Consider the following 13,581-nt stretch of genomic DNA (forward strand, 5'->3'; position numbering starts at 1 on the left):
TTCTAGCCCAGCCCAGCCACTCTGGGCCCTGCTTCTAGCCCAGCCCAGCCACTCTGGGCCCTGCTTCTAGCCCAGCCCAGCCACTCTGGGCCCTGCTTCTAGCCCAGCCCAGCCACTCTGGGCCCTGCTTCTAGCCCAGCCCAGCCACTCTGGGCCCTGCTTCTAGCCCAGCCCGGCCACTCTGGGCCCTGCTTCTAGCCCAGCCCAGCCACTCTGGGCCCTGCTTCTAGCCCAGCCCAGCCACTCTGGGCCCTGCTTCTAGCCCAGCCCTGCCACTCTGGGCCCTGGTTCTAGCCCTGCCACTCTGGGCCCTGGTTATAGCCCTGCCAAGGAAAGACTCTGGGCCCTGGTTATAGCCCTGCCAAGGAAAGACTCTGGGCCCTGGTTATAGCCCTGCCAAGGAAAGACTCTGGGCCCTGGTTATAGCCCTGCCAAGGAAAGACTCTGGGCCCTGGTTATAGCCCTGCCAAGGAAAGACTCTGGACCCTGGTTACAGCCCTGCCAATACTCTGGGTCTAAGTTATACGGCTAACTAGGGTCTGTAGTTTATCCTGGTCAAGTGATGAGGTAAGTAAAACTCCTGTCCCTAACCAGTTTCCAGTGCTGATGCTCTAGGGGAGGCACCCTGCCTGTACAACGGTAAGGGGGAAACCCTGAAAGTAGATACGCTCTATACCGAGCTCTGGTCAACAGTAGTACACTAAACAGGGCGAATGGTCAACAGTAGTACACTAAACAGGGCGAATGGTCAACAGTAGTACACTAAACAGGGCGAATGGTCAACAGTAGTACACTAAACAGGGCGAATGGTCAACAGTAGTACACTAAACAGGGTGAATGGTCAACAGTAGTACACTAAACAGGGCGAATGGTCAACAGTAGTACACTAAACAGGGCGAATGGTCAACAGTAGTACACTAAACAGGGCGAATGGTCAACAGTAGTACACTAAACAGGGCGAATGGTCAACAGTAGTACACTAAACAGGGCGAATGGTCAACAGTAGTACACTAAACAGGGCGAATGGTCAACAGTAGTACACTAAACAGGGCGAATGGTCAACAGTAGTACACTAAACAGGGCGAATGGTCAACAGTAGTACACTAAACAGGGCGGATGGTCAACAGTAGTACACTAAACAGGACGAATGGTCAACAGTAGTACACTAAACAGGACGAATGGTCAACAGTAGTACACTAAACAGGACGAATGGTCAACAGTAGTACACTAAACAGGACGAATGGTCAACAGTAGTACACTAAACAGGGTGATGGTCAACAGTAGTACACTAAACAGGGCGAATGGTCAACAGTAGTACACTAAACAGGGTGATGGTCAACAGTAGTACACTAAACAGGGCGAATGGTCAACAGTAGTACACTAAACAGGGCGAATGGTCAACAGTAGTACACTAAACAGGGCGAATGGTCAACAGTAGTACACTAAACAGGGCGAATGGTCAACAGTAGTACACTAAACAGGGTGATGGTCAACAGTAGTACACTAAACAGGGCGAATGGTCAACAGTAGTACACTAAACAGGGTGAATGGTCAACAGTAGTACACTAAACAGGGTAAATGGTCAACAGTAGTACACTAAACAGGGAACCATTTGAAACAACCATCATTCTCACCTTTCTGAAGGAGCTTCACCTCTCCGTTCTCCCTCTTGATCTCATTCATCACTTTGTGTTTCTTCTTCTTCGTCTTGTCCTTACTGGTGTGGTCTGAACGAGAGAGGGGAAGACAGAAGTTAGGGTGAGGCCTTGAGGGACATTTCAGGAGAGGGGCAGGTTATGTTACAGTAGATGAAAAGAAAGACTCACTCTCCACAGTAATTTAGCAATTTAGCCAGCATCCCAAATGAGAATGGCACCCTATTCCCTACATATGGTACCCTATTCCCTAATGGCCCTGGTCTAGAATAAAGCAGAAATGGCACCCTATTCCCTAAATATGGCACCCTATTCTCTACATATGGTACCCTATTCCCTAATGGCCCTGGTCTAGAATAATGCAGAAATGGCACCCTATTCTCTACATATGGCACCCTATTCCCTAATGGCCCTGGTCAAGAATAATGCAGAAATGGCACCCTATTCCCTAATGGCCCTGGTCTAGAATAATGCAGAAATGGCACCCTATTCTCTACATATGGCACCCTATTCCCTAATGGCCCTGGTCTAGAATAAAGCAGAAATGGCACCCTATTCCCTACATATGGCACCCTATTCTCTACATATGGCACCCTATTCCCTAATGGCCCTGGTCTAGAATAATGCAGAAATGGCACCCTATTCTCTACATATGGCACCCTATTCCCTAATGGCCCTGGTCAAGAATAATGCAGAAATGGCACCCTATTCCCTAATGGCCCTGGTCTAGAATAATGCAGAAATGGCACCCTATTCTCTACATATGGCACCCTATTCTCTATATATGGCACCATATTCCCTAATGGCCCTGGTCAAGAGTAATGCAGAAATGGCACCCTATTCCCTACATATGGCACCCTATTCCGCAATGGCCCTGGTCAAGAGAAATGCAGGGTATAGGGTGTCATTTGGGACGCAGACTGACTCTGTAATTTACTGATTCCTAACTGCTTTCCAGTCTGAAGGACGACAGGTTCTCAAAGAAAGCCAGACTTTTTTACAAGATAGGCTATCGCCAACATTTGAGGAAAGCAATTTCAGGGCGTCGCTGAAATGCGATCTCTTAGATTTTCAGCTGTTAAAACACACAGGACAACGTAATTAGTGGTATCACTCTGATGACTACTTGACCGGTAGCTAGCATGATTATACAGCTCGGCATTATTGGACAGTTTCACAAATGGCAGGCAGAAAAGTATTATGCCAATTTACAGAAACTGCAGTAAATGTCAAACTGCAACGAACATGATCAAAATAGCATTATATGAAAATTATTATAATCTAGGCCGAGCCATTTATGAACACGTCGTAGGTGGGAAGCTCAGTGGAGAAAAGGGCCCCGAAACAGCAAGGTAAAATCCAATTAAAAGACAAAGGCAGGCAGAAATTGTAGTAACCAATCACAGTAAGTCAGTAATTACACTGTACGTGTAACCATGACATCTACAGTGAAACACTCAGAGGAACTGAAGAGCCAAGTGACCATAAGGTCTGGAACCAACAGGACCCTGAACAGCTTCTACCCCCAAGCCATAAGACTGATAAATAGTTCACCAAATAGCTACCCGGACTATGTACATTGAGTCTTTTTGCACTAACTTTGAGTCATCACATACGCTTCTGCCTAGTCGAATCAAAAGTTATTCGCTGCATGTGCTGAATACAACAGGTGTAGACCTTACAGTGAAATGCTGAATACAACAGGTGTAGACCTTACAGTGAAATGCTGAATACAACAGGTGTAGACCTTACAGTGAAATGCTGAATACAACAGGTGTAGACCTTACAGTGAAATGCTGAATACAACAGGAGTAGACCTTACAGTGAAATGCTGAATACAACAGGTGTAGACCTTACAGTGAAATGCTGAATACAACAGGTGTAGACCTTACAGTGAAATGCTGAATACAACAGGTGTAGACCTTACAGTGAAATGCTGAATACAACAGGTGTAGACCTTACAGTGAAATGCTGAATACAACAGGTGTAGACCTTACAGTGAAATGCTGAATACAACAGGTGTAGACCTTACAGTGAAATGCTGAATACAACAGGTGTAGACGTTACAGTGAAATGCTGAATACAACAGGAGTAGACGTTACAGTGAAATGCTGAATACAACAGGAGTAGACGTTACAGTGAAACGCTGAATACAACAGGTGTAGACGTTACAGTGAAACGCTGAATACAACAGGTGTAGACGTTACAGTGAAACGCTGAATACAACAGGTGTAGACGTTACAGTGAAATGCTGAATACAACAGGTGTAGACGTTACAGTGAAATGCTGAATACAACAGGTGTAGACGTTACAGTGAAATGCTGAATACAACAGGTGTAGACGTTACAGTGAAATGCTGAATACAACAGGTGTAGACGTTACAGTGAAATGCTGAATACAACAGGTGTAGACGTTACAGTGAAATGCTGAATACAACAGGTGTAGACGTTACAGTGAAATGCTGAATACAACAGGTGTAGACGTTACAGTGAAATGCTGAATACAACAGGTGTAGACGTTACAGTGAAATGCTGAATACAACAGGTGTAGACGTTACAGTGAAATGCTGAATACAACAGGTGTAGACGTTACAGTGAAATGCTGAATACAACAGGTGTAGACGTTACAGTGAAATGCTGAATACAACAGGTGTAGACGTTACAGTGAAATGCTGAATACAACAGGTGTAGACGTTACAGTGAAATGCTGAATACAACAGGTGTAGACGTTACAGTGAAATGCTGAATACAACAGGTGTAGACGTTACAGTGAAATGCTGATTACAACAGGTGTAGACGTTACAGTGAAATGCTGATTACAACAGGTGTAGACGTTACAGTGAAATGCTGATTACAACAGGTGTAGACCTTACAGTGAAATGCTGATTACAACAGGTGTAGACTTTACAGTGAAATGCTGAATACAGCAGGTGTAGACTTTACAGTGAAATGCTGAATACAACAGGTGTAGACTTTACAGTGAAATGCTGAATACAGCAGGTGTAGACTTTACAGTGAAATGCTGAATACAACAGGTGTAGACGTTACAGTGAAATGCTGAATACAACAGGTGTAGACGTTACAGTGAAATGCTGAATACAACAGGTGTAGACGTTACAGTGAAATGCTGAATACAACAGGTGTAGACCTTACAGTGAAATGCTGAATACAACAGGTGTAGACCTTACAGTGAAATGCTGAATACAACAGGTGTAGACGTTACAGTGAAATGCTGAATACAACAGGTGTAGACGTTACAGTGAAATGCTGAATACAACAGGTGTAGACGTTACAGTGAAATGCTGAATACAACAGGTGTAGACGTTACGGTGTAGACTTTACAGTGAAATGCTTACTTATGAGCTCTTTCCCAACAACGCAGAGAAAAAAATAAAAAGTAAATAAGAAATACTTTCTTAAAAATTAACAATAAACAAAAACGATGAGGAGTACCAGTAACGAGTCAATGTGCGGTGGTATGAGGTAATATGTACATGTAGGTTGGGGTAAAAGTGACTAGGCAATCAGGATAGATGATAAACAGTAGCAGCAGCGTATGTGAAGAGTGTGAAAGTGTGTCTATGTTTGAGTGTGTGTGGTGTCAATATGCGTGTGAGTGTGTGTGTGTGTGTGTGTGTGTGTGTGTATATAGAGTCCAGTGCAAGAATGTCAGTAAAATAAATACAAATAATACAGGGGGGGGGTCAACAGCAGGTAGAAGACATGTAAACACAAGGCATGTTTACTGGGGTCTTACAGCAGGTAGAAGACATGTAAACACAAGGCATGTTTACTGGGGTCTTACAGCAGGTAGAAGACATGTAAACACAAGGCATGTTTACTGGGGTCTTACAGCAGGTAGAAGACATGTAAACACAAGGCATGTTTACTGGGGTCTTACAGCAGGTAGAAGACATGTAAACACAAGGCATGTTTACTGGGGTCTTACAGCAGGTAGAAGACATGTAAACACAAGGCATGTTTACTGGGGTCTTACAGCAGGTAGAAGACATGTAAACACAAGGCATGTTTACTGGGGTCTTACAGCAGGTAGAAGACATGTAAACACAAGGCATGTTTACTGGGGTCTTACAGCAGGTAGAAGACATGTAAACACAAGGCATGTTTACTGGGGTCTTACAGCAGGTAGAAGACATGTAAACACAAGGCATGTTTACTGAGGTCTTACAGCAGGTAGAAGACATGTAAACACAAGGCATGTTTACTGGGGTCTTACAGCAGGTAGAAGACATGTAAACACAAGGCATGTTTACTGAGGTCTTACAGCAGGTAGAAGACATGTAAACACAAGGCATGTTTACTGGGGTCTTACAGCAGGTAGAAGACATGTAAACACAAGGCATGTTTACTGGGGTCTTACAGCAGGTAGAAGACATGTAAACACAAGGCATGTTTACTGGGGTCTTACAGCAGGTAGAAGACATGTAAACACAAGGCATGTTTACTGGGGTCTTACAGCAGGTAGAAGACATGTAAACACAAGGCATGTTTACTGGGGTCTTACAGTACAAAACCTTCAATCTGACACCATGTCACACCACTGGAATGTGTACAAGCTACAAATTCAAACGTTGGGCCTAATTGTTTTGTGGCCAAAAGGGAGAAGTAACAGTATTGCACAGCATGAGGCTTCCGATTGTTCAATAACTAGTTACTCATTCATATAAAATAATAAGTGACTCATTACTCCCTACTGGGGATTTTATCAGCCTAAAACAGCCCCTAAAATATTACTCCCTACTGGGGATTTTATCAGCACCTAAAATATTACTCCCTACTGGGGATTTATCAGCCTAAAACAGGCCCTAAAATATTACTCCCTACTGGGGATTTTATCAGCCTAAAACAGCCCCTAAAATATTACTCCCTACTGGGGATTTTATCAGCCTAAAACAGCCCCTAAAATATTACTCCCTACTGGGGATTTTATCAGCACCTAAAATATTACTCCCTACTGGGGATTTATCAGCCTAAAACAGCACCTAAAATATTACTCCCTACTGGGGATTTTATCAGCCTAAAACAGCCCCTAAAATATTACTCCCTACTGGGGATTTTATCAGCCTAAAACAGCCCCTAAAATATTACTCCCTACTGGGGACTTTATCAGCACCTAAAATATTACTCCCTACTGGGGATTTTATCAGCCTAAAACAGCCCCTAAAATATTACTCCCTACTGGGGATTTTATCAGCCTAAAACAGCCCCTAAAATATTACTCCCTACTGGGGACTTTATCAGCACCTAAAATATTACTCCCTACTGGGGATTTTATCAGCCTAAAACAGCCCCTAAAATATTACTCCCTACTGGGGATTTTATCAGCCTAAAACAGCACCTAAAATATTACTCCCTACTGGAGATTTTATCAGCCTAAAACAGTATCTAAAATATTACTCCCTACTGGGGATTTTATCAGCCTAAAACAGCACCTAAAATATTACTCCCTACTGGGGATTTTATCAGCCTAAAACAGCACCTAAAATATTACTCCCTACTGGGGATTTTATCAGCCTAAAACAGCCCCTAAAATATTACTCCCTACTGGGGATTTTATCAGCCTAAAACAGCACCTAAAATATTACTCCCTACTGGGGATTTTATCAGCCTAAAACAGTATCTAAAATATTACTCCCTACTGGGGATTTTATCAGCCTAAAACAGCACCTAAAATATTACTCCCTACTGGGGATTTTATCAGCCTAAAACAGCCCCTAAAATATTACTCCCTACTGGGGATTTTATCAGCCTAAAACAGCCCCTAAAATATTACTCCCTACTGGGGATTTTATCAGCCTAAAACAGCACCTAAAATATTACTCCCTACTAGGGATGTTATCAGCCTAAAACAGCCCCTAAAATATTACTCCCTACTGGGGATTTTATCAGCACCTAAAATATTACTCCTTACTGGGGATTTTATCAGCCTAAAACAGCCCCTAAAATATTACTCCTTACTGGGGATTTTATCAGCCTAAAACAGCACCTAAAATATTACTCCCTACTGGGGATTTTATCAGCCTAAAACAGCCCCTAAAATATTACTCCCTACTGGGGATTTTATCAGCACCTAAAATATTACTCCTTACTGGGGATTTTATCAGCCTAAAACAGCCCCTAAAATATTACTCCCTACTGGGGATTTTATCAGCCTAAATCAGCACCTAAAATAATTGATATTATATAACATAGAAATTCAATAAATAGACGATCAACATTAGGGACATTCCACCAGGGTCATAGGAAGTATTACAAGTGTTGGTGCTCTATCTGCCAAAAACGCCTTGGATGTGTGAGAACAGGTCAGATCAAATGTATTTATAAAGCCCTTTTTACAATCAGCCGATGTCACAAAGTGCTTATACAGAAACCCAGCCTGAACCTCCAAAACGGCAATTCAGCTGCAGATGTACTGTTTGGTAACAGAATGACGGCACCAACAGCACAAACCGTCACTGTTATCAAACTTTGCATCTGCCCTGTTGTTCAAGTAAATGTGTTCTTGTTCAAGTAAATGTTCCATGGACATTGTTAAATGTAGTCCTTGTGCATAGAGGTGTAAGATTTGTTTAAATTTGACATCATTGATTTGTGTTTGACATCCAGATTTTTCACTTTAAAATGTGTCTAAGCAACACTCTGACCCTGGAATTGCCCATCTCTCTCTGCTTGACTTGAGTTCAAGTCCTCCAGCTTCCACATCTCTCCCTCTCAACAGCCTTCTGTCCTACCAGCTCACACCTGCTTATCTCAATGGAGCCAACACCAGCCTGAACTTGGAATCCAACAGCAATGCAGTAGGCCTGTTTTTAATGCTGAGAATGAACTCCAGGTGAACTTGGAATAGAATTATAAATGTTCTTTTGAACTTTAAATTACCTTGGAATACATAGAATACAAACTTGAATGTATATTTTTTGGGCCTACTTGGAATCATCCTATTACACATCGAATTAGAACGCTGGAATATGTATCTGATCCCCTTTTAAGTATCTGTCACAAGGTCCCTCTGATGCCCTGAGGATGTGGGGGGGCTCTCCGTTTTATAATACCTACAGTCTTCATTCCTCTCACATTGGTAAAATGTAAGAAATTAATTAGTCCTAATAGATTGGATCCAAACTAAACGGTATGAAAAACATCCTTTGTGTTAGAATGACAGTTTGAGACAGATCTATTCATGTGGTTGATAGTGGCAGCACGCATGTAATAATATTCAGAGGTAGAGATAACTGTTCCTTGACTCCACTGCCTCGCTCGCTGCTCTGATGTTATTTTGGGGGCGTGGTGGTGATACAAAAACAACAGTTGATGGCTGCCGATTGTTTATTAAACCGTCATTTGAACAGTCTTAAAAACCACCCGTTACAATTAAAACCCCACTTGTGTGTAGGCCTAACGATCGGTCAATGTTTCGCCAACATGTCTCTAACGCTCTCCCAGAGCACAATGCTGATCTTACAGTTGTTTGTTTATACAACCACGCCAATTTGTTCCGCTCTGGTTGATCAATTGTATTTCCCGTTTGAATTGAACTAAAAACGTGTGTTTGTAAAATATGCAATAATGTTTCCAACCGTGGCTTGACATCGGTTGGAAACAGTTTGCAGAAAAACGCTCGATACTTTGTAACGTTCGAACGTGCATTTTCTATGCAGGTTCAAGAGCGGGTAAATCCGCAGCCATTAGCCAAACAAGCGAGAACAGCGAAACTCGGACAAAAACCTTATAATTTGACAGTAAAAATGTCCTTAGATGTACAATCGTGCCTAGAATTAGAAATGTAAACGGTCTTTTCAAAAATAACACCAAAACTATTTGGAATAAGACGCGATAACAGACGCAGTTCTGGACTGGACACATTGTCATACTGCACAGCGCACACTGTCGGCCCCACATGCTTCATAGTCCTGAAGAGCGACAGCCACTAGCACTGAAAAGCTAAGTGGTTAATTAATGGACACTGACGTTGTCTTTCTATGGACAATAACATGCAGTAACACTTTCTATTCATGTAACGTTATATCCAGCCAACCGTTTAGTGCGGAAAATTGCGCATTCATATAAAATACCTTTTTGCACCAACTTCATCTCCCCGTTCTCCTTCTTCATTACAGTAGTGACGTTACTCAGACTGCTGCTAATATTTCCAGGAGTACCAGGGATTGGTTTATGTTTCTTCTTTTCCTTGAAATCCTTCTCTCGTTTTTCCTTGGGCTTTTTGGATGGTGGTTTGGTATGGGAAGCGCTCTGCTTGAACACTGTGTGAATGGGAGACTGGAGGGGCGCCGAGGGGTTGTTGCTCGCCTTGACGGGGCTGAAGCTCCATGTTGTCGGGTTGCCTGAACTCTGCTTCTGGTGCTGCTTCTCCACTGCGCCGCCACCTCCCCCTGCACCTCCTTCCCCATTTAGTTTCTTAGGTTTAAGGCTCTTCTCGTCGTTTCGGACTCGCTTGGGTGGCGGCGGGTGAATGTCCCGGGAAGACTGCGGCCGGGTGTCCGACTCTAGTTTCGGTTCTTTAGATTTGGCGAGCGGGCTTTTGGTCGCTGCACCAAAGTGAATGAAGCTCAGTGACTCCGCCATCTTGGGGCTTTCTGTATTTACTCTCCCGACCGCTGTTTGTGCTAGGCAGGCATAGAGGGGCGGAGTCTGCTGGCTAACTGACAGGCATGCCAGGTTGGAGGTGGGGTCTGGAGCATAATGATTGGTGCGAGGAGAAATGGGACATATTACGCGGGAAACATACCGCAGAACACCCGTAACTCTGTCGTAGAGGATATATAAGCCTTTCTCATGATTTACAACAGATTATTACACACATATGCCCTAGGCTACATAACATTACAACATTAACCAACCTAAGGTCATTTATTTACATCTGTTTATAGGGACCCCTTTATTAGTGTCTGTTGATTTAACACCAAAAATAAATATATTATAGGCTCCTCTAAACTCTATTAATACATATTTTAAAACTGAGGAGGTTCAGTTTAATAAATTAATAGCCCATTAGGCCTTCACAATCAATGTGCCAAGTTTTGTGCAATGTGCAAGGAAAGTGTTCTGGTACTTGCGCTTGATCCTTCCGACATCGTGGGACCATCTGGTCCTTTGACCTGCTGCAGGTAGTCCAGGGTTCAGAGCGTTGGGCCAGTAACCAACAGGTTGTGTATGTGTATGGTAAATGGCCTGGGCAGAGAGAGAGCAGAGCACCACCTCGACCCTGGCTGGCCCTGGGCAGAGAGAGAGAGCAGAGCACCACCTCAACCCTGGCTGGCCCTGGGCAGAGAGAGAGAGAGAAGTAACCACCTCGACCCTGGCTGGCCCTGGGGTTTAGCTCTGGCTGACACACTTCTCACCGGTGCACTCATGTGGAGAGAGAGACGGGACAGGAGTGGTTGTCGAGTAGTGCACTCACTGAGACAGAAAGCCGTGCTCCTATAGGCCGAGCCAGACCTATTCACTGAGGTGGACTTCCAATGAGATCAAAGATATAAAACAGTACATCCTTGGTTGGATAAACCTGCAACTTGGGCTCGGAACAACCTTACCTTCTGCTCAGACAGTCTTTTATTTAACAGTTGAAGTCCCATTGAGGTCAGAAGACCTCTTTCCTAAAGGGAGATCTGACTGCATTTTTCCATTACAAAACAATCCAGGCTGTTGCAGCCATAGATACCGTTTTAGTAAGCTACTGTGTACAACCACCAGCTGTCTCTGTGTGAATGCTGTAATGTGGGTGTTTATAAATGCTTTTATCCATTGACAAACCCCAGGTGATGATTGAAGGTCTATTTAGTGCTGCTGGCCACTACACAGGCTCACCTGCTGTCTGCCGTTTACAGGTGCCAACTGTTCAGAGAGGAAGGGAAATTGCTGTTTGACAATTCTCTCTGGATGTGTTCATTGTTGAGTATTTCTCTGTAAGTGCTCTGAGCAAATTATGAGTCATTTTTTTTTAACCTTGATTAATCCAGGTTAGTCTTTGTGATTAACATATGTTTTATAAAGAGACCCAGATGGCCCCAATGCTACATGCAATTACAATGTTAGGAAGTAGACACGGATAGAATGTTGTTCAGTGACCTTACTGGACGATCAAGGACATGTGCCCATCATCAAACCATTCGTGGTCATACTACATCGTTATTGCAATGTTTTTAAAGTATCTACTAATGTGTGAAAGGCCTACTTTGAGAGATCTTGTTCAGTGACCTTATTGGATGATCAAGGACAGGTTTTCACCATGGTTACATGATGAACTAATCAGCCCCATGCAGTTTTGCTGAAGCACTATATTTTGTCATGAGATCTGACAGGAAACCAGAGAGTTTCTCAATACTAATTCTGAAAACCGTGCAGTCCTCCCCCTTGCCCCCTCAGAGCAACAGACAGATAGTGAGAGATGACAGTCCAGAACAGCAAGCCAGGCACTAGTATTATATAACCCCATTTGTGCTCTAAGTCTGTCCGTGGCGTGCGTTAGCAATCTAAAAACAGCCTACGATAGAATATCTCAGACCAGGCAGGGAGTCCCTTCGCAATTACTTCAAGGTAAACCAAGACCTGCTATGCCACTGATGCTGAATAAAAATGCCATTGCATTATTCCCCTTTTCTGGTGACACTAACACCAGTTCAACCACAGAGCGAGAGAACACAGAAACAGACGAATAGAATACTCTGAGATAATACCGGCCCTCCGTGTTCTGAATCACTTCTCATCAATCAGCTTCTCTAAAATCAGGTTGTGAGTGCAGTCAGTGACAGTCAAGACATCGCTGCATCGGTCCATTGCGATATATATATATATATATACACAGGATACATTGATCACAGAGATATGTGGCCTGGAGTTCAGTATGTCAGGGAGAAATATATGTCTGTATGGTTTATGTTCTGTTTAAGACGTAAGAGTTCTAGAACTAGAGTTCCAACTGAAGCGGAGCAGCGTAGACAGGCTGTGTGGCAACCAGGCACTGAACAGGCTGGTGTGGCAACCACGCACTGAACGGGCTGCGTGGCAACCAGGCACTGAACGGGCTGCGTGGCAACCAGGCACTGAACAGGCTATGTGGCAACCAGGCACTGAACGGGCTGCGTGGCAACCAGGCACTGAACGGGCTGCGTGGCGACCAGGCACTGAACGGGCTGCGTGGCGACCAGGCACTGAACGGGCTGCGTGGCGACCAGGCACTGAACGGGCTGCGTGGCAACCAGGCACTGAACGGGCTGCGTGGCAACCAGGCACTGAACGGGCTGCGTGGCAACCAGGCACTGAACAGGCTGCGTGGCAACCAGGCACTGAACGGGCTGCGTGGCAACCAGGCACTGAACAGGCTGCGTGGCGACCAGGCACTGAACGGGCTGCGTGGCAACCAGGCACTGAACGGGCTGCGTGGCGACCAGGCACTGAACGGGCTGCGTGGCGACCAGGCACTGAACGGGCTGCGTGGCAACCAGGCACTGAACAGGCTGTGTGGCAACCAGGCACTGAACAGGCTGCGTGGCGACCAGGCACTGAACAGGCTGCGTGGCAACCAGGCACTGAACGGGCTGCGTGGCAACCAGGCACTGAACAGGCTATGTGGCAACCAGGCACTGAACGGGCTGCGTGGCAACCAGGCACTGAACGGGCTGCGTGGCAACCAGGCACTGAACGGGCTGCGTGGCAACCAGGCACTGAACGGGCTGCGTGGCAACCAGGCACTGAACAGGCTGCGTGGCAACCAGGCACTGAACGGGCTGCGTGGCAACCAGGCACTGAACAGGCTGCGTGGCGACCAGGCACTGAACAGGCTGCGTGGCAACCAGGCACTGAACGGGCTGCGTGGCGACCAGGCACTGAACAGGCTGCGTGGCAACCAGGCACTGAACAGGCTGCGTGGCGACCAGGCACTGAACAGG

General features: G+C 44.9%; 1 protein-coding gene across 1 annotated transcript in view; it reads right to left on the reverse strand.

Moving 5' to 3' along the window:
• LOC139533649 (lysine-specific demethylase RSBN1L-like) overlaps positions 1-10,365 on the reverse strand; it is a 114,129-nt gene extending 103,764 nt beyond the window's left edge. Inside the window, exons 1-2 of the mRNA XM_071331876.1 lie at positions 9,748-10,365; positions 1,635-1,727 (exon numbers count right to left, since the gene is read on the reverse strand). Of these exons, the coding sequence (XP_071187977.1) occupies positions 1,635-1,727; positions 9,748-10,258 (604 nt within the window). The 5' untranslated portion in view covers positions 10,259-10,365. The remainder of the gene's footprint in view (positions 1-1,634; positions 1,728-9,747) is intronic.
• Between the last annotated feature and the right edge of the window lie 3,216 nt (positions 10,366-13,581).

Source organism: Salvelinus alpinus, chromosome 11 (assembly GCF_045679555.1).
Source record: "Salvelinus alpinus chromosome 11, SLU_Salpinus.1, whole genome shotgun sequence".
In the NCBI taxonomy this organism is placed as follows: Eukaryota; Metazoa; Chordata; class Actinopteri; order Salmoniformes; family Salmonidae; genus Salvelinus; species Salvelinus alpinus.